This window comes from Chenopodium album, chromosome 1 (assembly GCF_948465745.1).
Source record: "Chenopodium album chromosome 1, dcCheAlbu1.1, whole genome shotgun sequence".
Classification (NCBI taxonomy): Eukaryota; Viridiplantae; Streptophyta; class Magnoliopsida; order Caryophyllales; family Amaranthaceae; genus Chenopodium; species Chenopodium album.
The window spans coordinates 88,637,231-88,660,256 of NC_137834.1; the positions used below are offsets into that span (position 1 = coordinate 88,637,231).

Genomic DNA, 23,026 nt, shown 5'->3' on the forward strand with positions numbered 1-23,026 from the left:
TTTAAACCACTCCTTTTAATGTAATTGAGAAAGCATCCAAGATTATAAAGTTAATCGTCTACTTTGTAATCTCATAAAATCAATTAAGTACAACCATAAACTACTTATTCAGATTCGCTCCACAATAAATCACTCGATCAATTAAGACAATATTTTGAAACAATTTTGCCATACTTTGTCTTAAACATCAAACGTTGTAAAAAAGACCACTAAACGCTGATATCTACGTTCTATATTGATCTTCCAACTTTTCAATCCGAGAATAAAATATCCCCAAAAAATTATGATTCTAATTTAGTCACATTAAACACAAGTTAGGCCAACTAGCAGTCATGTACTACCTAAAAAAAAGTGCAAAAAAGCAAATAAAAAGATGGGGAAAATGGTAGTTCATTTTCAACCATACTCATGCAGTATAAATTATGAAATTTGACTATCAACGTCACTATTTCCTTAAGAACAAGGTTTATTTATTTATTTATTTTTTTCATTTTATTTTATTTTATTTTTTTTAAAAAAAGTAGTGGGCCCACAGCACGCTCCACAAATCCACCAAAAAATGTTCCTACCCAATTCAGGCCTGTCTCTATTTAAACTAAACAGTAAGTAATTACCTATGTCCCATGCTTTTATCTTACTATATATGGAGTTTTTCATTATTATTTGCAACTCATTAATTATCTCTCTTTACCTATTTTGGTAAAAAAATTTCCTGCATAATGCGAGTCCCACTTGATTTTCTACCATATATATATCAATTAACCTATACTAAAAGCAAACCTAAAGTGACACTTGTCACGATGTTATAAAAAAATTTCCCGCCTTTTTTTCTTTCCTATTTTTTTTGCCAAATTTTAATCATCAATTAACCTATACTAAAAGCGAACTTAAAGTGACACTTGTCACGATATTATAAAAAAATTTCCCGCCTTTTTTTCTTTCATATTTTTTTTTCGCCAAATTTTAATGACTTCCATTTTATAACCTACCATAATACTTATTTCCATTTTGACAACACACTTAATCCAATCATACTCAATTGTTTTTTTTCTTTTTCAACATATATTTTATATACTATAAATCTTTTAGTTACAAATATACTAACATACTTTAAAATTAAGGTATTGACAAATATCATCATCCAGATTATCATAATATTATTATAATTTTTTTCCTCCGACTTAAAATTTATTTTAATTAAAAATAGGAATAATAATTTTGGTAGGATAATTTGTATAAATCTTAGCTTACAAATATACATAACGTTTATATGAACAACTTAACAAAATCATTTTATTATATTATACTCCTCCGATTTTTTATAAGTTATGGTTGAATTTGCATATTTGTTGAGACACAACTTTGACCATCAATATCTTTAATTAGATACTATTATTTTGTTACAAATATTTTTTTTTTTTTTTGGATAAATTTGTTGAATTAACACCATTCTTTATAAATTTTGTTGTAAAGTTTAATTATTACCGTGCATGACACGGGATTTAACCTAGTATATATATATATATATATATATATATATATATATATATATATTCGTTGATCAATAGTTGTTTGGTTGATAAAAAGATACAATTAAAAAATACATCTAACAAAAAAGTTCTGCTCCCGTACAATGTTCTGTTTATAAACAATAAGTTGAGGTAATAGAAATAAATCGATATAGTCTTATACAAGTAGTTTTTTAGGCCAATACTTATGCCAATGTTCGTTGCAAGCTTATCCACTCCCAAACATCTCTTTTCCTTCATAAATTTCTAATAATACGTAGTATTAAGAAAATTGATGAAGGAAAACACATGTTTGGGGTGGATGTCTATTCAAATGAGCATTGGCAAAACTGCCTTACGATTTTACATATTATTATCATTCACTACCTGTACCATCAAAGAAAAGAACAGAGCATGAAGAATAAGTGGTGCAACGACGCTAAGAATACTAGCATGGAAATACATGCGTATTTCTGCATTCTTCCAAGGTGATATCTGCACTAACTTTCAAATCAAGGCATGACCAGTCAGTATTACCGATATCAAAGATCAAAACAAATTCAACATTACAAGTTCCAATTTCAGTTTATCAAGCATAAAATTTACAAAGAAACCACCCAGCCACCAACCACACCCAGAATAAAAAGGCAAAGAACTACAGTGAAAACCTGCAGAATTAGCAACAGCCACTTGCAGATTCATCAGCCTCGGGTGGTTTTTGCTTGAAGATGTTTTTCTTTACTCCTGCTGAGCCCTCAGCTAAAAGGCTTGGTGTGTCTAAAACCTGCAATTCACCAAAACAATTCTCATCATCGTCTTATCATCACTCAACAAAAAAGTATTGTACACTTCAAGAAGAGAGGGGGGTGGGGGTAGAATAAAGAGCTCAGACCTATAACAGACAAAAAACAGAAATGAAAGTGAGCTCTTATTGTTACTGACTCAGGTCACTGTGTCAGACACGAAGTACATGTCCAAATGCAACCTAAATATCTGCTGATTGGCTGTTTTGCACCTGACTGTAAGCATGATCTTTGGCTCAACAAGGAACAAGAAACAGCAACATATGTCGGTACAAGAAAAAAATTGTAAAAACCCTAAATTCCTTCCTTTTTGTATTATACACCAAAATTTTAATAAGATGCAACACAAATGGATGAAATTATACTAACTGATTACAAATGCAGTATAGGAATTCATAAGTTGATGATGACTGTCAGCAAAGAAGATGTAGATATAATTACTTCAATCCTAGCGCAAAAAATAAAAAATGAAATAAAAAAAACAGCCAGAAAACCTCACCTTCAATACAAGCTCTTCAAAGCATTGCTGCACATTTACACGTGTTTTTGCGCTGCATTCAATAAATAAGCATCCATATTCTCTAGCAAAGTCAATTCCCTCTTTCTTTGTAACAACTCTTTCACTTTCCTAACAAGATAGAATAAAAGGTCGGTGATTCAATTTATACACAAGTAACATAACAACTCGGCTTACTTATTAGCAACAACATACACTACAGTATCTTGAATAATTAGACTTGTTCCACAGCTCTTCATTTCTAATGACACCTATGCAGATCTAATGTCCAAAAGTCACCTTTGTTGTAGTTTTGGTACAATGGAATAAGAAATTCCTTTCAAAATATGAAAATAAAGCATCCAGTTAAAAGGTTTGTACAAAAAAAGGACAACATACATTTAATAGAGAAACAAAATCAAGCAGAAAAAGAAACAAGGTGGAGGGAGGAAAAGACAAACATACAAACGTATTAATCTAAGAACTGTGGTGCCTTTCAATTTTTTTTGGCTTTGCACTAAACGTACATCAGTACAAGTTGCTCTCAAAATAGGTTCTTCAGAAATAGAAATATAAAAAAATGCAGCTCAATTGGGTCAAAGCAACATTAACATTTAGTTCTACAGACTGGACTCAGGCTTGGGCAATCATCTTCATATTTTACCCAGTCCTTTTTGTTGTGGAATATTTAATCAATGTCCCATTAAAAGAGTATGCATTTTATTAAATGAAGCTCCTAGCACTGAGGCCCCCCCAAAAAATTAAAGACGCATACTCTTGATGAATGATGACAAAGCAAATCATTATAAATTAAACAGCATTTCTTCAATTTAGGTTTACTCATTTTGTTTCTACTAGACAAGATGTTGGGATCTTGGGATCTGGGGGCATTCAAAGGGACAGGAGGAAAAACAGAACATTAAGAAAAAGCAGCAAGCAAAATGAGAGACATCAAGTACCTTATCAACTTTATTTCCAACAAGCATTTTGATACAATCTTGGTTAGTCGAATAGAGATCAATCTCCTTTGCCCATATGTCACGGAGATTAGTAAATGTGTCCCTCCTTGTCACATCGTATACTGTTCCCATTACATGAAGCAAAATGAGTGATCACATCACAAACAAACGATGGAGGTCAAGGAAGTCTATAGCAATATTTTTTACTGCGCAAAAGATAAAGAAAAGAAACATTGAACTGAAAATTTGTAACCATCCATTATAAATTGAACTTCCCATGGTATATGTACATCAAGGAGTGATATAACTGAACCAAAAATAATACTGTTCCTCATAAAGTAATGTACTATTCTGATGAACCAAAAATAAACTAGCATTTTACAGCAAGATCAATCAGAAAAAAAAAATTTGATAATGACAAATAATCCAAGCAACATTATCAACAAAAATTCCTTAATCTTAAAACATAATTCTCTCTGCATAAAGAAACAATAGACCAAGCGAGAAAGAAGACATATATATACCCATGATGATCCCTTGTGCTCCTCTATAATATGAGCTTGTTAATGTCCTGAATCTCTCTTGCCCAGCTGCAAAAAAGTCAATAGAACTCCATTACAAGATACTTCAAAAACCTACTTCCCCAGTAGAATTGCAGTCCACCACATACAGTATAATTTTTAAGCAAAATATTTCACAAGATGAAATTAGAAAAATGACTGAATACATCCAACAATCTTTTAAAAAGGAGCTAACAAAATACTTTTTTTTTTTTTTTCACTGTAACATCAGTAAATAACTGGAAAACTCTTCTACATGTTAAATTACTAGGATTAATAGGATTACAACCTATACACTTAGTAAAGATGTAAGGAGTGACATAACATGAACAGCCTACACTGCAGTGCAGTTTTAAAATTGGTTTAGATGATGACTTAGTGTCTAAGTTGATTATCAAAAAAGAAAAGATACACAAATCTGGTCTCAAATACACACTCTATTTCCCTGCCTTAGGTGAGAGCCACTTGAAAGGCATTTGGTACTGTTAGACACTAGGCAATGACTCATTGTGCAATGGCAGGCTGAAGATTACTGGGCATAGCATCAAGAGCTCATTCATGAAATAGGCCAAGAAAAACTTCACAAGCAAGTTTACATATTTCTCAATATCGAAAACCTACTTGAAAAATAACCAATAACAAGAGCGAATTCTCCCTAGACTTGTACCACGGAAATAATTTCACAACATCTTATAAGTTATAACAAGAAGAAGCTGAATTAAATTGGCCAGGTGAAACAAACAATCTGAACACTTACAAAGTTGGTAGGGTCAGAATATCATAGACAAATTACAAGGACATTATTCAAGAATATAACTGAATAGGTGCAAACAGTGATAGCGAGGTGCCATTACCTGTATCCCAAATTGCAAGCTTCAGCTTTTTGCCCCCAATGTTTACATACTTGACCTTAAAATCAACACCTGTATGATAGTAATTAACAAGTGAAGATATTGTTGATATAACCACAGCAGATGGCTGTAATCAACATTATAAACCAAAATAGCAAATTGAACTATGTAAAAAAAAAAAAAAATATATACATAAACCACTACTTATTGTACACAGACCCTTCAATTACCTATCTAATATTCAACATTCAAAAATCGTAGTATTGTATACCTATTACACTTCACATTGATTCTGTAGAAAATGAACCTTCTAGATCAACAGATCTAAGTAATTTCGGGATCCTCACAGCTTGATGACGTTCAATATGGGTGTAAGAAAAATTTAAATCCACTACTAACGAATAACAACTAAAAAAAAAAACTAGCTTCAAGACTTTCAAGATATGATGCTCAGACTAGGATACAAGTGTCAAATTTTGGAACTCGGGTATGGGTCTAAGAGTCTAAAATGGATATTCGTATCATCGTATGGGATTAAGGTTTTGATTGATTGATTGATAGGGAAAAAGATAAGAATGACAAGGATACATTTCTAATTTACAAACTTATGCTCCCCCCGTTTTTTTTTGGTTTTTTTTTACAATTCATTTGGTCAAACTTTAAAAACATTCACCATATATTGTAATTATAAAGAATAAAACTAATCATGTGAAAATGGATACATTCGTCTAAATATGCAGTCTCATAATATCAACTTTTAAAAAATTTACAGAAATATTAATGTCAAAGTGGTACATTGAGAAACGGGCAAAATGCAAATAGGAAGATAAGAAAAGAACAGAGGGTGTACATAAGTTCAAAGTTTTTTCATTTCATGGTCAGATTTTAGTGTCCAATATCCATATTTCTAGAGTGTCAAGTATCCGACATAAATACTTGAGCGGAAATGAGACACCCGAGCATCTGAAAACTAATTTTAAGCTAAAATAAATCCCCAAAATCTCCAGCTCAAAATAAATTACCAATCCATTATCACAGTGAGGATAGTGCTATGTAAAAGCATATGCTAGATGAGATTTGCTGAAAGATCCACCAATTACCAAACCTTAGAGACCATTGCATGGCTAATTCCAGGAGACATGCGGCCTACTTATCCATAGGTGAGGCACATGAAGGTAAACCTATCCTCTTTTCCGTAATTTAAGGATTCAAGCACATCCCCCCCCCCCCCCCCCCCACACACACACACAACAAACCCACTCCAAAAAAAAAAAAAAAAAAAAAACTCTCTCACTCTCTCTTCTTTCCTTTGCCCCCCCCCCCCCCCCCCCTCCCACTCTAGGCTCCTCTTCTCACAACCTTTAATCTTATACTCTCTTCTTCTAACCAACCATGTTTTTTATGCATTAAGTACAAGTTACTCCAATAGCTCAACATCATTTGCATCTCATGTCACGGAGTACACCCACACCTTTCTTCTACTTCCTGAACCCTATTGTAGTAATGCCCACTGCCTAGTATTGTGTTTATTGCTTCAGGGACATTACTTCCCCGGTTAGATGGGTCCCAAAGAATACTCATCGTCACACATTCTCCAATGATGCCTCTAAATTCCGTTTCATCATTATCACTTTGCACTATTGCACTAAAACATCAGCAAACTTCATAACCTATTGTTCTTTCCCTTATTTTTCAGGCTACACCATTGTAGTACAGAACGTAACGTCTTAGATCCTTCCCAATTCCCAAAGCAAAAACTCAACATATTCTTACATTAGTTACATAACACTCCTCTCCTATTCCCCAATTATATTCCTCAAATTCCCAATACCTATACATACATTCTCATTACAATACTCCTCAAATAGGAAATCTCATCAATCACCTTGCTTAAGATACTGCTAATTGCAATGAGCTGATTCCAAATCATTGTGATATATGACTAAAAAAAATCATTTTAATCCAAATTCTTCACAATTAAGCATAACCCATGTTCAGATACACTAAAAATCAAAACTTATCAATCCATAAAAATCAAAAAAGAAAAAAGCACCCTTTATCCTAAAACCCTAAAAAAAAGAGGATATATTGTAATTGCAAAAAAAATAATACATAAAAAAAGAAATGCGTACCAATTGTAGGAGAAAGATCTTCAAAAGTATCGGAAGTGAAACTCAACAAGAGACTACTCTTTCCAACACCAGAATCACCAATCATCAATAACTTAAACAAATAATCGAATTCTGGTGAATTTGAATCCATAATCCTTCAAAGAATAATAGAAACTTAGATTAGACAAAAAAAAAAAAAAAAATCAATAGAAGAAAGAAAGAGAAAAAAAAATTAAAAGTGATTAACATAATTGGAAATTACCTGAGTAATTGTAATAATATTAATGGATGAGATGTGAAAATGAAAGAGAAGAAATTAGGAGAGAGAAAGCGTGAAAGTGAAGATCGGAAGCAAGACGAACCGCCGAGAATAAAAGAAATGACCGCTTTTTGACTTTGCTAGTTTCAGCCTTCAAGCACCTGCCACCTTTTTCTTTTCTTTTCTTTCTTGTGTTGTGTAAGAATTTCGGATCCGTAGAGTCTGACTTGCGAAGCTGGACTGGTTAACTCGCTATAGATCTTGGTTTAAAATAGAGTAGTTGGGAATAAAATTTTTAGTGTTTTAATAAATGTTTTTTCGAGATTGTTACTCCAATTGCTTGATTTCATTAGTGATTTTAAGAGTTGTGTTAGTTATGTTTGAAGGAGAGGGTGGAGGGAGGGATTTGGGTTGTTATGCTTTGATTACTTACTATTGCTGTGAGCGCGGGGCGAGAGGGGGCAGGAAGGAGAGATTCGGATTGTTATGCTTTTGATTACTCTGTAACCTTCGTTGTGAGCGCGGGGGAGAGGGTGGAAACAGGGAAGGGGGGATTCGAACAATGAGTTGATTACTTAATTTTTGTCGTGAGCTAATAAAATCTAGTAAAGTTAGTACTTAGCGGTCATAATTTAAATGGTTATTTTACGGTTATGTAATATGAAGTGGTACATAAAATTAAACTTTATGATATTGTTGTTGATTATGATCATATTTGAGGTTATTGACATCCAACGTGAGAAAAGTCCACTTGAAACTTGAAAATCCATCAGAAAAGAGATTCAATTTGTTAATTGTTATTGCTATCTCAATGCATTGTCGAAAGAATCATGTATTATATCTGCAACAATTGAGTATGTATAACCATAGGGAAGTTAATTTGTTAATCCATCCCCGATGATACAATTTCACTTTTCGACAGGAAGGGAGATCCTTGTTCTGTATAATTTGGTATTCAAAATCGTAAAAAGAGTTGAATACAAGTAAATCAATCTTCTCAACATACTTGCATATACAAGATCGCCCATTCATTTCTAACCGAATAAATAAATAAATAAATTCAAAATCATCTAGGCCTGAGGGAACGAAAAATATCAGTCATAAGCAAAATTGCATACGAAGCAATCCCTCTGCTGATCCCAGCCACGCATCCGTATTGATGCCTTCATAAAATTTAAATAAATAGTAAATAAAAGAAAACAGCTTTGTTTCATATATTGCACATCAGAAAGCAACCAAGAAAAACCTACCTGCGCATCCTTGCCAGCATGCAGCCATCGGGACACAGCTGGAAAGTTTCTCCTTAAACAGCATTTCACCTGATCTGATATTCCAAATGCGCACTTTGCAGTCCTCACCTCCTATGTAAAGTACATGTATAAAAAGTATATCAAACACATGATAAAAAATCTGAGTTAGTGAGGTATGTTGATGGAGTAATTTCAGACTGAGATCAACCTGGTTGATTAAGACTTAATTATTGGGCTAAATTATTATAAGCTGTGAAGGTTTGGATAATTTAAGGATGGTTTTAGTTTAGGTCAATTTACATAGGTTTTAGGAAACTATCTCAAACTTCCAACTGTTAGACCCAAAATTCATTCACGATCAGCACAATAGCCATGCGACAAGACATACCTGACATAAGATACCGCTCACTTGCATCAGTTGCAAGCTTGATATGACTGTGGGAGTTCACGTGACCTTCATAAGATTGTACAGGCCCTCGTTTAGTCAGGCGATGATCGTATAGATATATCTGTAGAATAATAAGTTTCTCCATAGTAAGCTCTATAATGTAGATAATTTCTTGCACATGTATTATAAAACTTGATGTTAATGCAATAAATTAAAGGAGCCCGTTTCCGATGAAGAATATTTTCCTTATATGTGTGAGAAGTAATCCTCCTCTTAGTTAGAGTTCGTGTCAAGATAGTCTACAATTTTAATGTAGTATTACGAGGATATTTCTAACATGTTTTTTGCACATATGGTAATGCACCATTTCAAAAAGCCAGGCAAACATTTCCCCAAATCAGTTCCACTTTCCAGATGCAAGACCTGGATTTTCAATTGCGCACAACCAGAATTACATAAAGGACTGCTACCAGAAAGAAACAACTCCTTAAAACTTGAAACATAGTGCAATGAGCAAGAATTGCAACTCTGACTAGTGCCAAAATATACATTTTAAACCTCATGAAGATAGACATGTAAGGAAACATGCTTGAAATGCAAGATTGGGTTACTGACCGATCCATCCATTGAGCTTGCCAAGAAGTATTGGTCATACATTTGAAGTGACTCCAAACTACAATTTTGACCTAGCAAAGTTTAGTAGGAAAAAAATACATTAAATAATTGATAACTATTTCTGGAAAGGAACACTAACCAGCATATTGATGAAGGCATGTATACTGTAGAAGAAGGTTGTATATTTCCTTTAAGCTGCACAAAAATAGAAAGGTTGAGACAATTAACACATAATTAAACATCCAAGTTTGAATCACAGCAGAGGTAAAGGGAGATCACAAAGCGACCTCACTACTAAAAAGATCATGAATTCAATGACAATTTATTCGAAGTAGACTTTCTACAAATTTCAGAACACAGCCAGATCCAGACATAGAGGTGAGAAGAAAAGTAAAAAGAAAAAAAAGTAAACACAGTAAGGCCATATATTCTTAATCTGTGTCAATTACCACAAAAGGTTTGGTCCTTTTCTGACCAGGTCTATTTGAATCATCAGAAGGGTGAAATAAACTGTGACGAGCAAGATGACGTTGCTGTTGGCGAATGTCAACTGTTATTATTGCTCCCTTTCTCAGTCCACAGAGAGCAACATTCCCCTGTGACATCAAAACGTTAAACCAGTTATACTTCGTTTACTTCAGAAAAACTAAAAAGCCTAAGTCCCTCAAAATCATAATAGCTGTACATAAATAAGATAGATTTAAACAGAAAGATCCACTTTCAGCTGAGGATTTTTCATAGCAGGCAGTACTTATAAGTTGTAACATATACGAAATATAGCCTAAGAAATACATCAACCAGTAGTACTAACTAATGCACCAAGTTTTTGGCTAGTGATTTTGCGCAAAATGCCCACAGCAGGTAGGATTTAGGCATGATGCTCAGTATGCACTAAAAGAATACACGTACATATATATAAGAGCATGACATTTTGACAAAAAAAAATGTGTATTTGCTACTTTATTTTTAACAATTGCTATTATATAACACATACCACATTTTCTTTTATCATAATGTCATATTCTTTACATATGTACTAGAGCTCTTTTAGCAACCCCAAAACAGGTTTTCCCGCAACCCAACTTCACCTCTCTCATCCTAAGCCATCTTTTCGACAACATATTGGCTGTAAACGAACATCTCATCATTAAAATCCCCAATTACCAATGGCTGCATAAGTGGAGAATCAACAACCAAATCCTCAACAAATTTTCGTTATCTATACACACACACACACACTTTATCCACCTTTTTTCTTACACCCCCTAACCACATTAACACACTTTCTCTCGGTCCCCTATTGGCTTAATTTGTCTAAAAACAGTAAAATATAAGATGATTCTGAAACCAAAGGTAGTATGTACATCAAAAGGTATCATCTTTAACAAGTTCAAATTGTGAACTTTCGATATTTCTGGAAAAATATGCAAAGAGATAGCCATATATTGGATCTAGAAAAGAAAAAGAAAAAAAAAAATGAAGGAATAAAAAGTTAAACAGATCTTTCTCTCTGTTATCAGTATTATCACAGGTCAGCACTCAGCAGAATAGGATGTAAATCAGGAAAGCCTCCTCAAAATAAATTTGTTATAAAGAAAAATAGCAAAAGTTTTTGAAAGTTGTGCTATGAATCAAAGGAGTAAATAGGTTCATTTATTTCTAATATTCCGAATAAAAGCTCCACATGGTATATGCCAGTAGTCTAGTAGTACAATTTCTAAGGAGGTGCCTAACACATGTATCGACCCAGGCTTGCCCCAAGCTAGATTCACTCCTTGCCCAGCACCTGCCGGCTTATTAATGTACATGCCAAACATTAACACAGGGAAATAAAAAGGTTTATATTCCTTATACAGTATAAAATCCATGGCAAGGTTTAAATCAGCATCATGACTGCATCCATCAGTTATACAGTAAGATCAGCTATGGCACTATGCAACCATATTGCCAACCAATGCTACATTAATATAATTACATCAACATGCAAATTGTATATTATGTAAACAGATAAATTGATGTTCAAAACATGAGACTAAGGCAGAGAGAAGTAGAAATTCAGAGCTTGCTCGCTCGTGGAGTCGTGGGAGAAATTCAACATAAATAAATAAAACATCTACTATGAGCTACAACAATTTTCCACCCAAAATCCAGGAGAGTTATCGTTTCCAAAAAAAAAAAAAAAAAAAAACTCACTATATCTATTATTTGTCAGGAAAGGGATAAGAGACTGAGAAAAAAAAATTGTAGGTAATATGTAAAGAGACACCACACTAAGGAACAGGCCAAGCAACCACTTGTTAAGAAACAAATAATGTAGATAAGAATATAATTTTTCTGTTAAAGAAATTCATCCATGTAATTGTGCTTGGTGACACAATAGTATTCAGATTATAATACACTACATTGTGAATGAATCAATTCCATGCTTTCTAGGCAATTTAAGAACACGTCATCCACTTCCCACAAAAAGTTTATGCCATCTACTGTACACAAAACCAAGCAAAAGAAAAGGGAAACACGAGGCAAAAAGATATGCCCTCAGATCATGGAAAGAAAAGTCATGCATGAAGTAATCAGCACACACGGGATAGCACCTTTAAAGTCTGCAGAACCAAACCAAACTTCAAGAGAATTAAATTACCGACTGAATAAATTTCACTGATAACACATCACTTTTACTACGGCATAATGTAGATGATACTCCACTTTCCAAATCCACCAATGTAGCTCCTAGGCTGGTGCCTACAAAAACCATGAAGAATGAGTTATCATGTAAAGTTCAAGAAAGGAAAAATCCATGCAGATCTGTTGTTTTGTTATGATTTGCATGCAGGAATTAAAGGATTTAGAGTAAGATTGACAGCCATATGCCCACATCAGAAGTCAGCTCTGTGCATACATATTTGCATTTCTAAATGATATCTTGCATAGCCTCCAGGACCTAGATAGCCAGAACATCAAATTTTGTCAAGTCTCAATCCTAATCTTGTAAAATTCAGAATATCTTCTTCTAAATCAAATGAATTCAACTACTCAACTTGTAAAGACTCTAAAGTCCTTAATTTACCTGTTCCTCTTATCCTGGCCTTGTATAAACCACAGCTTATGAAGTGGATCTTTCCAAAAATTTACCATATTCCTAGTATCTAAAATGTCACAGCATCTATAATTGTCTGGCATATAAGACTTTTATGGCATTGGGATTATAAACCATTCTAAGTCCCATACAATATCACTGAATTTATCAACTTAAATGCACTTCATTGGTCACCGATATTGCGCAGTTTGCCCATCTAGATATGTACATGCAAACACAATAACTTTCTTCAGTTCTTCTCACAGCCTTAGATTTAGTTAAGGATACAAGATTTCCTGCATCATTTCCTGATAATAAGAGTATCACCCTATAGTCCCTACATACTGTAAAGCGGCCAAAATATACATGAAAAAGGTAATGGAAAAGGCAGCTGATATCCAAGCTACCTTACAAGTCTTTCTGCAAAGCTGATTTAATCTCCATGAGCCCATTCGGCAAGAAAGATGACACCTGGGAAGTTCCAACACTAAATTGAAGGCATGAATACTTACAAGGATCTCCCACCAATTACAATAAAAAAAAGGCACAATATTGCAAAGAGATATGTGGCACTAGTCAAGCCTTTGGTTCTTTTTTCCACCAGATAATCCTTGGGCTTTTTGCACTACCTCACCAAAAATTTCATTTTTCATATATTCCAAACGTGCAACAGATGATATATAGAACAATACACATCAAGGGTAGAAGAATCCAAATTGAATACTAGAATCTCATGAATTCGAATTCACTAGGGTAATCCTACGTCTTGAAACATAACAAAGACCAACAGGAAGTAAGAACACTTTGAGTTATAGCGATTACCATAGTGGACAAAACACTATCAGAAAAATGCAACAAAAAACGAAAACAATAGGAAACCCTCGTCACAAATAGCCTTTTTTTGACCTGTCTCATTTACCTTTAGGCTAGCCATTCCGTAACGCTTTAAGCAGGCCAAAAAAATTAGGAAACCCTCGTCACAAATAGCCTCTATTCTGTCTCGTTACCTGTAGGCTAGCCATTCCTTAACACATAAGTAGGCAAAAAACAAACAAACACCACTTGGCCACTATCATAGACTCACTCCATTGTGTTTTTTTTTTTTAAATGAAAAGTTAACTGAGTCAAGTCACCCTATCACATACCTTACCAAAGCACAAATAACAAGCAATAATCTCATCGCCTCAAATGCTACATCAAAAAAATATTGCCACTAGCTAAAGCATTTTCGTCACCTAGATTATTCTAATTAGAGAGACAAATCTATCAGCAAACAACTTCCACATCAAATAAAAAGTGGATCAGCCAGATTTATAAATGTAGGTTACCATACAGTAGGGTGAAAAGATAGGATTAGAATATCAAACGTGTAACATAAGTATACTTATATATATATATATATATATATATATATATATATATATATATATATATATATATATATATATATATACACAGTGGCGGATCCAGGATTTCCAATCAGGGGTAGCACGTACGAGTAGTTATTTAAGAAATTTAAAACTGAATTAATACCGTACTTTATTTTAGGGATTCATATTGAAAAATTCCTGAAAAAACAATAAGCAAAATAATAAACCAAGTAATTTTTTGGATATAACGCAATGTGTTAGTAATACATTGTTGTGCTCATTAATTGACAATAATGTGATTTTGGATATTGATACATTTGACTAAGAACTTATTCAGAAAACAATTACTAAGATGTATTATACTTTAAAAAAAAATTATAATAGTATAAAAAAAACACACAATCATTACATTCAATTAATAAATACTTCATATTTCGTAAATAATTTGTGAAAATGAAAAAAAAAATCATCTTTATCAATAAAAAGTAATGGAACAAAGAGCAAGGGTAGTAGTTAAGGTGATAACAAAGGAGAAGAAAAAAACAATGTGAAAGTACCAAAATTGGGATTCGAACCTTGACCTATTGCACAATCAAATCTTACGCCGAGTTTCCTTTAACCACTAAAGCAATAGCAAACATCTTGTGTAATTAAGAGTTTAAAAATATTTATACCAAATTTCTGGGGGTAGCATGTGCTACCCCTTGTTACAACGTAGGTCCGCCACTATATATATATATATATATATATATATATATATATATATATATATATATATATATATATATATATATATAGGGGAGGGATCCGTTGAGAATAGGTTCATATGTGAGAATTCATACTTATATGAGAATTGATTTTAAATTTAAAACATGTGAGTAAAAGCTTAGAATATACGAATAAAAATTTAGAACATGTGTCTGAAATTAAAATTTAGAGCATCTGAGTAATAATTTAGAACATCTATGTGAGTAATATGTTTTAAACATTTGATTTAAGAATTAGAACAAGTGATTAAAAATTTATAAAATATGCTTTATGAAATTTTAAACATATGAGTAAAATTTAGAACATCTGATTTAAGATTATGAACATGTGAATAAAAATTTAGAACAAACTGATATAGAATATAGAAAGTGTGAGTAAAAAATTTAGAACATATGAGTAAAAAAATAGAACATACGCTTTAAAATCTGGAACATATAATTAAAAATCTTAGAACACACATTTTAAAATTTAGAACATATAAGTTAAAATTTTGGAACAAGTTATTTAAAATTTATGATATTAAACTTAACTAATTTATGGTTTAGAACATGTGAGTACTAAATTAGAACATTTGATTTAATTTAGAACACCTAAGGAAAAGTTTAGAACATTAGATTTAAAATTTAGAACATACGAGTAAAAATTTAGAACATAAAGAGTGTTCTCACATAAGAAAAATTCTCACGAGAGCCTCCCCCTATATATATATATATATATCACAGATTAAGCAGGAGAATGACAACAGTGTCCAGACTCCAGAGTCCAGAGAATGCACATAAACAAAGATATAGAGGGCACCCATGAGAGGGGGGGGGGGGGGGGGGGGGGAGGGCACTGCAGCACATGGCACCCACGGCAATATTGCCAGATTTTTATTGAGGCAAACACAATGCACTCTTTTCATTTAAGAAGTAAATGCTAATTAACAAACTTACTATGGTTCTATTACAGAATGTAAGAAGGGGTGAACAATAAATCATGTGAAAAGTACATGATTTCAGAATTTTCAGGAACTTACCAACAACAGCTTTATGGCCAGTGTGACTGGTCTCTGCCCCCCATATAGTACAATTGAGTGCAACATGTCTTCGCAATCTCCCAACGACAGCAAAATTTGAAATTAGATCCACAGGATCAGCCAGATTTAGAATATAAAGCGCACCACCAGATAATTCTGACCCCAATGTTGTAATTCTGTCATCATATGTTAAAGAAAAATGGAATCGACACAACAACAAAAGCATGAAGGCATCAATAATCCAGCAACAGAACCCAGAACCCCAGTTCAGACAACATCGTCAACATGTACATTCCCACATAGATCAAGAAAGCTGGGGTGAGAGGAGAGATAAAATTGCAGAGCTCCCACACCTCCAAGTAGGGAAGATAAGCAGCTGACCCAAACTGCAATAGAGCGTGGCATAGCTTGATTTGACTAGCAGCAACTCAAGCCTAAGCTAGAACTTGTTGAGCTAGAAGATCCGACTTGGTTCAGCTCACAACTAGACTCAAGCTAGAACTAAAGATGAATGCAAGAAACAAGTTGCAGCCAGCAAAATACTAATTCATATTACAAAATTCCTTTTTTTTTTTTGGCTACTGTTATGATATCCTCATAAGCATTTTGTGAAATCTATACTAGATATAATGACTCATAAGTCATATCTCATTATTTACCAAATAAATTGTAACTAAAAAAATAAATTAAATTACTTATGAGCTTTCTAATCCAAGTCAAGTCTGCTGAGCTCAACATGCTAAGGTCTAAAGTGAAGTTAGACTAAGCAGCTCATTTAAATCAAAGTTTGAGCATGCCAAAAGCTAGCAAATGGACTCGCTGATTAGTCCCTCATTATCACCCCTGCCTCTAACTATGATATTAGGGAAAAAGAAACATAAGCCCCAATGCAAGGTAGTCAGCCGTGATCTGGCATATGACCCTAGTCTCTGTCACCACTCTGCACCTAACCTTAGACCCTGACCTAGCTAAGAGAATGAATGTCTAATGACAACACTCCTTACCTCCAAAAGGAGGTACTTGAATTTCTAATTTTTTGACAACCTGGTGTCAAATAAAATATTTTTCAGTAAACAGTACGGGCGCACAACACTAATAGCTATTGACCAATTACTCACAACTGTGCTATTCGTGAAAAAAAAAATATATATATATTAAGTTGCCTAAAAGAAAGACAGAAAGTGGCATCACATAATGCAATTTATAAATAAGGCACAAATTATATGGTGGGTAAAATGTTTCTAGAATTAAAGGACCACAATTTACAGAATTTCATGTATATGATCTATATAAATGGTGAGTTTTGTTGACAAAATTGTGCAAGACATAGAATAGGTAATGTATGTCGATCATGAATGGATACAATGCATGTTGCCGAGCTGAACTATTATTATCTGCCGCATCGTATTCTTTTCTGGATAAACTTATTGAAGATATGCTTGATGGCATAATCAATGTGGATCCGTTGAATTTCCAAATATCTTTGAGTGTCTGGTTGGAGCCAGAGTCATCTTGTTCAGGCCAAACAAACTCTGCAGCAGTTTTGTGACCATGCTGCCCAACATCTCCAACATCAAAAAGACTACACAAGAAAAGCCTTCAGATGTTACAACATAAGTAGCAATTGACAACTCAAAAAATCTACAAAGGATTATTTACACGGAGCATATCACTCTTACAAGTTACGGTTTGAACAGAACTGATAGGCAATAGCAGCTATTTTATACTTTGTTTCAGAAAGCAACATAATCTAACTTGGGTTTTTCAAAACTGAGTGCATTGAAAACTGACAATAAAAAATTTAAAAAAAAAAAAACTGGAAATTACTTTTTCATCCTTCCATATTTTTGTTTTTGGTTTTCAACAATAAAATAAAATAAAATAATAATAATAATAATAATAATAATAATAATAATAATAATAATAATAATAATAATAATAATAATAATAATAATAATAATAATAATAATAATAATAATAATAATAATAATAATAATAATAATAATAATAATAATAATAATAATAATAATAATAATAATAATAATAATAATAATAATAATAATAATAATAATAATAATAATAATAATAATAATAATAATAATAATAATAATAATAATAATAATAATAATAATAATAATAATAATAATAATAATAATAATAATAATAATAATAATAATAATAATAATAATAATAATAATAATAATAATAATAATAATAATAATAATAATAATAATAATAATAATAATAATAATAATAATAATAATAATAATAATAATAATAATAATAATAATAATAATAATAATAATAATAATAATAATAATAATAATAATAATAATAATAATAATAATAATAATAATAATAATAATAATAATAATAATAATAATAATAATAATAATAATAATAATAATAATAATAATAATAATAATAATAATAATAATAATAATAATAATAATAATAATAATAATAATAATAATAATAATAATAATAATAATAATAATAATAATAATAATAATAATAATAATAATAATAATAATAATAATAATAATAATAATAATAATAATAATAATAATAATAATAATAATAATAATAATAATAATAATAATAATAATAATAATAATAATAATAATAATAATAATAATAATAATAATAATAATAATAATAATAATAATAATAATAATAATAATAATAATAATAATAATAATAATAATAATAATAATAATAATAATAATAATAATAATAATAATAATAATAATAATAATAATAATAATAATAATAATAATAATAATAATAATAATAATAATAATAATAATAATAATAATAATAATAATAATAATAATAATAATAATAATAATAATAATAATAATAATAATAATAATAATAATAATAATAATAATAATAATAATAATAATAATAATAATAATAATAATAATAATAATAATAATAATAATAATAATAATAATAATAATAATAATAATAATAATAATAATAATAATAATAATAATAATAATAATAATAATAATAATAATAATAATAATAATAATAATAATAATAATAATAATAATAATAATAATAATAATAATAATAATAATAATAATAATAATAATAATAATAATAATAATAATAATAATAATAATAATAATAATAATAATAATAATAATAATAATAATAATAATAATAATAATAATAATAATAATAATAATAATAATAATAATAATAATAATAATAATAATAATAATAATAATAATAATAATAATAATAATAATAATAATAATAATAATAATAATAATAATAATAATAATAATAATAATAATAATAATAATAATAATAATAATAATAATAATAATAATAATAATAATAATAATAATAATAATAATAATAATAATAATAATAATAATAATAATAATAATAATAATAATAATAACAATAATAACATCTAGAAACAATAAATGCTATAGTTTCCAAATTTCCGTTGTCATTTTTCAAAACTAACATGATTAGTATAAGTATGACTAATTAAGTTCATTATACAGGCTATAATAATATAGTATGGCTTACAATAAGCTATAAAACCAAAAACTGAAAATTAGCATTGATACCAAACGGGCCAGTAAATACAAAGGTAACATATTAGACCCAACATACCTCAAGGAACCATTCATACCACCTGTTATTAATGCATCTGCAGCACATTGGCCCTCAGGTGTCTCAACGGCAATGTGTGTTAAGGCCAGCGAACAGTCAGCATCCTTTTCTACATCCTGATATTTCCAAACCTGTAATAGATAATTATCCTTCTATCAGAAAAAGATAGAATAATACGTATGAGGAGATGGTTTCAAGGAGAACCCATTGACTCAAACATGGGTTGGGGTCCATGTCATGGAAGAAAGAGACTAAATGATTGGGGTTGGGACTAATGACTTTTCTACACCTGTTTGTAATTTTCTGAAAACACTAATATCTAGAGTATACATAACACAGACATATTCTTGTGTAAATCCTTACAGTCATTGTATAAGAGTGACAAATTCTTAATCATTCAAACTCTGCAACCTCTGGTGGAACTTAAAAGCTCTATCAAGGTAAAGTCTGTAGTCCAACCTCCTGCCAACAGAATCAATACCAAGGCAACAGCTTCTTGCACATACAAATTCCTTACAAAGCCCTGCAACCAGACGGCTATGAAGCAAATTCTAATTGTGCAATGTGCAAAGATATAAATGCCGCAACCACATAAATACTTTTCCCTAACCATGAATCCTGACTGCTTGAGATGTTTATAGACTTAGATGTGAGCCTCATAATTAAGAGCTTTTCTAATGCAGGAGTTGTTTTGGGAGGAAGAGTGTTATAAAATGCCTTCAAATTTTATATTTTTGATGTAACAATATGGAATTCTTGCTCCCTCTTGGTTTTGAAATCTTTTTAAGCATCACAGCTTTGCCAACTATATCCCCCATTTTACTTTTTGACATATCCTCTATGACCCCAATCATGCTCGACATACGTACAAACTTGACTTTTTCCTAACTGCCAATTAAAACTTTTCTATTCTCTTTAAAGGCATACATACTAGTACATTCGCTCGATCTTCTCCAGTTTGCAAGCCAAACTAGCTGATATACTGAACATGGACACAAAATATGTGGACAAACTAGCCAAAATACTCTTTAGAAGGGACTATCCCTTCGGCAGGCATTCTGATGGTCACTTTGGAAATCTCTTACTATGGTATATTTTCACTATAAGAATATCATCAACCAAGTATATTCACACCTAAAGAAAATGCTCCTCAGCTTTTTCTCAACATTCTAAGGACATAAATTTCTCATGGAAAAAGAGTTTCAGAATATAAGCTCCGGAAATTTGGAATCATAACACTGTTAGATGCCAAGCTCACCATTAGATGGACAGTGTAGTTTACAAACAGCTGAACAAGTACCAAAAAAGAGACATTATGTATACAATGTCATTATTATTACCATTAGAGTTAGACAAATGCCCCTAACGAGGCTCTCATCTATAGCGAGGCTTAGTCACACAGAGGTATCTGATGAACACAGCCTCACCCTAAGATTGCAAAAGGGCTTTGTTCTATCTAGGATCTGATGCACGCAGAAAGAGCATTAAAAAAAATACCTTTGGTTTCGAGACCAGCTTCTTTTTGCATTCTTCTTGAAAGCTACCCTTTCGATCACTTAAATCAACAGTACTACCATACAATTCCCTACATTGAAGCAGCTTAGCAATTTTAATATCCTTCTTAAGCTTGCTTGGTACCTAAAATAGATATTACAAAATCAGAAAAATAAATTGATATGCCAATTGCCAATTGCCAATTTTTAATGAACATTGATGCAAGCAAGGGCTAAATAGAAGAAGCTAAACTAATACGCAGTAAACATTAATCAGTAAGTAACAATATAACACCAATCGTTGCATAATTTTGTCACAAGGAAATATATTTAATGATTAAACATTAACATGACACCCTAAAGCAATTCAATTTTAACAAAATACAAGATTCAACGAAATGGGTATCACTTACAAATCAAAAAAAAAATTGAACCTTTGAAGAAATTACAAGGAAAACTGACCTGGGTTGGCAATGAAACAGGGCTTTGATCAGGAGGAACTGATTTAGGTTTACGGGAAGAACCAGGAATTGGACCCTTGATTGGGAAGTATCTGTTCTTATCTGGGTCGTAATAAAACCCAGGTAAATCTGCAAATTCACACAGCAATTGCATTTATCAAACAATTTGATTTTTTTTTTTTCTCAGAATATATAAGTTGTGCATAAAAATTGCAAAGAATTAATCTTTAGTATTATAACCAAAGAAGAAAATGAAATTAAGGGTACCTTGTGGCATGTCCGGCGAAGGGGGAAAGTTGACGACGGTGTTTGATTATCAACGACAAATTGCGGTGCTCAGGTAGACAGTGGAGAGAGAATTTGGCGAAGGCGGCAAACAAGTTGGGAGTTTGGGGTTGGGACAGACTATACGTTACTGGTAAAAGTGTATGTGCATTTGGGCGGTGTTTGGGTTTATTTGAGCAAAATTAACTTATTTGACATTTGACAAATATTAAGGGTCTATTCTGAACTGAATTGAAATAAATATTTTATAAGAGAAGGAAATTAGGAGTTGAACTGAACTTATTAGAGCTGAATTAAAATAAAAAATAATCGTATGAGAACAGACCCTAAGTGATTGACTAATGAGAGTAATGAATAACAACAACAATGACCACTATAATTAAAAAAAAAAAAAAAAAAAAAAAAAAAAAAAAAAAAAAAAAAAAAAGAACAAACACATCTATATACAACCAATGGTCAAACAACCAGTCAAACTAGCCAAATTAAACAGCTGACAACCAATTGTCAAACAAGGCCCTTATTGGTCATTTTGCATACTCAAACAATTTTAAAAAATCAACTATTTACCAAACACATTATTAACAATCAATTAGTCACACATTCTAATGAATTAATTATTTTAACCAAACCAAACAAGAGCATCAAATTCTTGATTTCAAACAAGTTAATAAATCTAACCAAACAAAACAATAGCACCAACCCTAATTTTTTAATTTTTTTTTAGTGGTATGGTGATGAATTATTTGCCAAAATGCATTACTTGAGCGAGTGGACGATTTTACAGTGGAGAAAGTCATTCAATGTTCAATTCATCTACTTGCTTCCTTAGCCTTTCATAAACCTTAAACATACAATCAGGTTAAGGCATAAGTTAAATGAGATAGTGAAGTTGCTAATAAAAGGAAGATGAACAAGTTTTCTTTTTAAAACAATCATCATACCAAACGAGTTTAGATCCAAATCCCTAAACATACTGCTATTCATTTTCTTAGCTAGTTATCAACCTTTGACTTATAATCAATATAGCCTCTAAAATTTAAAATACGTATCGCATGTATTTTAGTCGAATATAGGCATAGCACATTAGTCTAAAATTTAAAACACGTGTGGCAT

At 31.2% G+C, this 23,026-nt stretch overlaps 2 protein-coding genes across 4 annotated transcripts; both read right to left on the reverse strand.

The window, feature by feature from the left end:
• Positions 1-1,588: 1,588 nt before the first annotated feature.
• Positions 1,589-7,755, reverse strand: LOC145625304 (ras-related protein RABC1). Of its 3 annotated transcripts, none has more exons than XM_081678375.1 (8): positions 7,551-7,755; positions 7,310-7,443; positions 5,181-5,249; positions 4,291-4,356; positions 3,767-3,888; positions 2,811-2,939; positions 2,177-2,292; positions 1,589-2,008 (listed from the first exon to the last, which is right to left on the reverse strand). In XM_081678375.1, exons 2-7 carry the CDS (start codon positions 7,437-7,439, stop codon positions 2,185-2,187), a joined length of 624 nt encoding a protein of 207 aa, XP_081534501.1. In that variant the 5' UTR covers positions 7,440-7,443; positions 7,551-7,755; the 3' UTR covers positions 1,589-2,008; positions 2,177-2,184. The 3 variants fall into 3 exon arrangements, with proteins under 3 accessions (XP_081534501.1, XP_081534495.1, XP_081534490.1); XM_081678369.1 differs by having other exon boundaries at positions 1,987-2,012; XM_081678364.1 differs by having other exon boundaries at positions 1,987-2,292; positions 7,551-7,752.
• A 620-nt stretch (positions 7,756-8,375) lies between these two features.
• LOC145625321 (uncharacterized) lies at positions 8,376-22,351 on the reverse strand. Its single transcript, XM_081678381.1, has 13 exons — positions 21,896-22,351; positions 21,630-21,757; positions 21,172-21,312; positions 19,675-19,805; positions 17,396-17,614; positions 16,033-16,208; positions 12,442-12,542; positions 10,250-10,396; positions 9,940-9,995; positions 9,801-9,858; positions 9,186-9,306; positions 8,798-8,908; positions 8,376-8,710 (listed from the first exon to the last, which is right to left on the reverse strand). The coding sequence occupies exons 1-13, from the start codon at positions 21,903-21,905 to the stop codon at positions 8,646-8,648; spliced, it is 1,464 nt and encodes a 487-aa protein (XP_081534507.1). The 5' UTR covers positions 21,906-22,351; the 3' UTR covers positions 8,376-8,645.
• Positions 22,352-23,026: the final 675 nt, after the last annotated feature.

What these genes read in the sequence shown, in the direction of transcription:
- LOC145625304 (XM_081678375.1), bottom strand. Translation starts at nt 7,439, where the DNA reads ATGGATTCAAATTCACCAGAATTCGATTATTTGTTTAAGTTATTGATG. An exon ending in AGATCTTTCTCCTACAATTG is followed by an intron (nt 5,250 to 7,309) that starts GTACGCATTTCT and finishes ACTATCATACAG; the next exon opens with GTGTTGATTTTAAGGTCAAG. An exon ending in TTGGAAATAAAGTTGATAAG is followed by an intron (nt 2,940 to 3,766) that starts GTACTTGATGTC and finishes CTATCTTGTTAG; the next exon opens with GAAAGTGAAAGAGTTGTTAC.
- LOC145625321 (XM_081678381.1), bottom strand. An exon ending in AAAGGACCAAACCTTTTGTG is followed by an intron (nt 9,996 to 10,249) that starts GTAATTGACACA and finishes ATTTTTGTGCAG; the next exon opens with CTTAAAGGAAATATACAACC. An exon ending in TGAGCGGTATCTTATGTCAG is followed by an intron (nt 8,909 to 9,185) that starts GTATGTCTTGTC and finishes TACTTTACATAG; the next exon opens with GAGGTGAGGACTGCAAAGTG.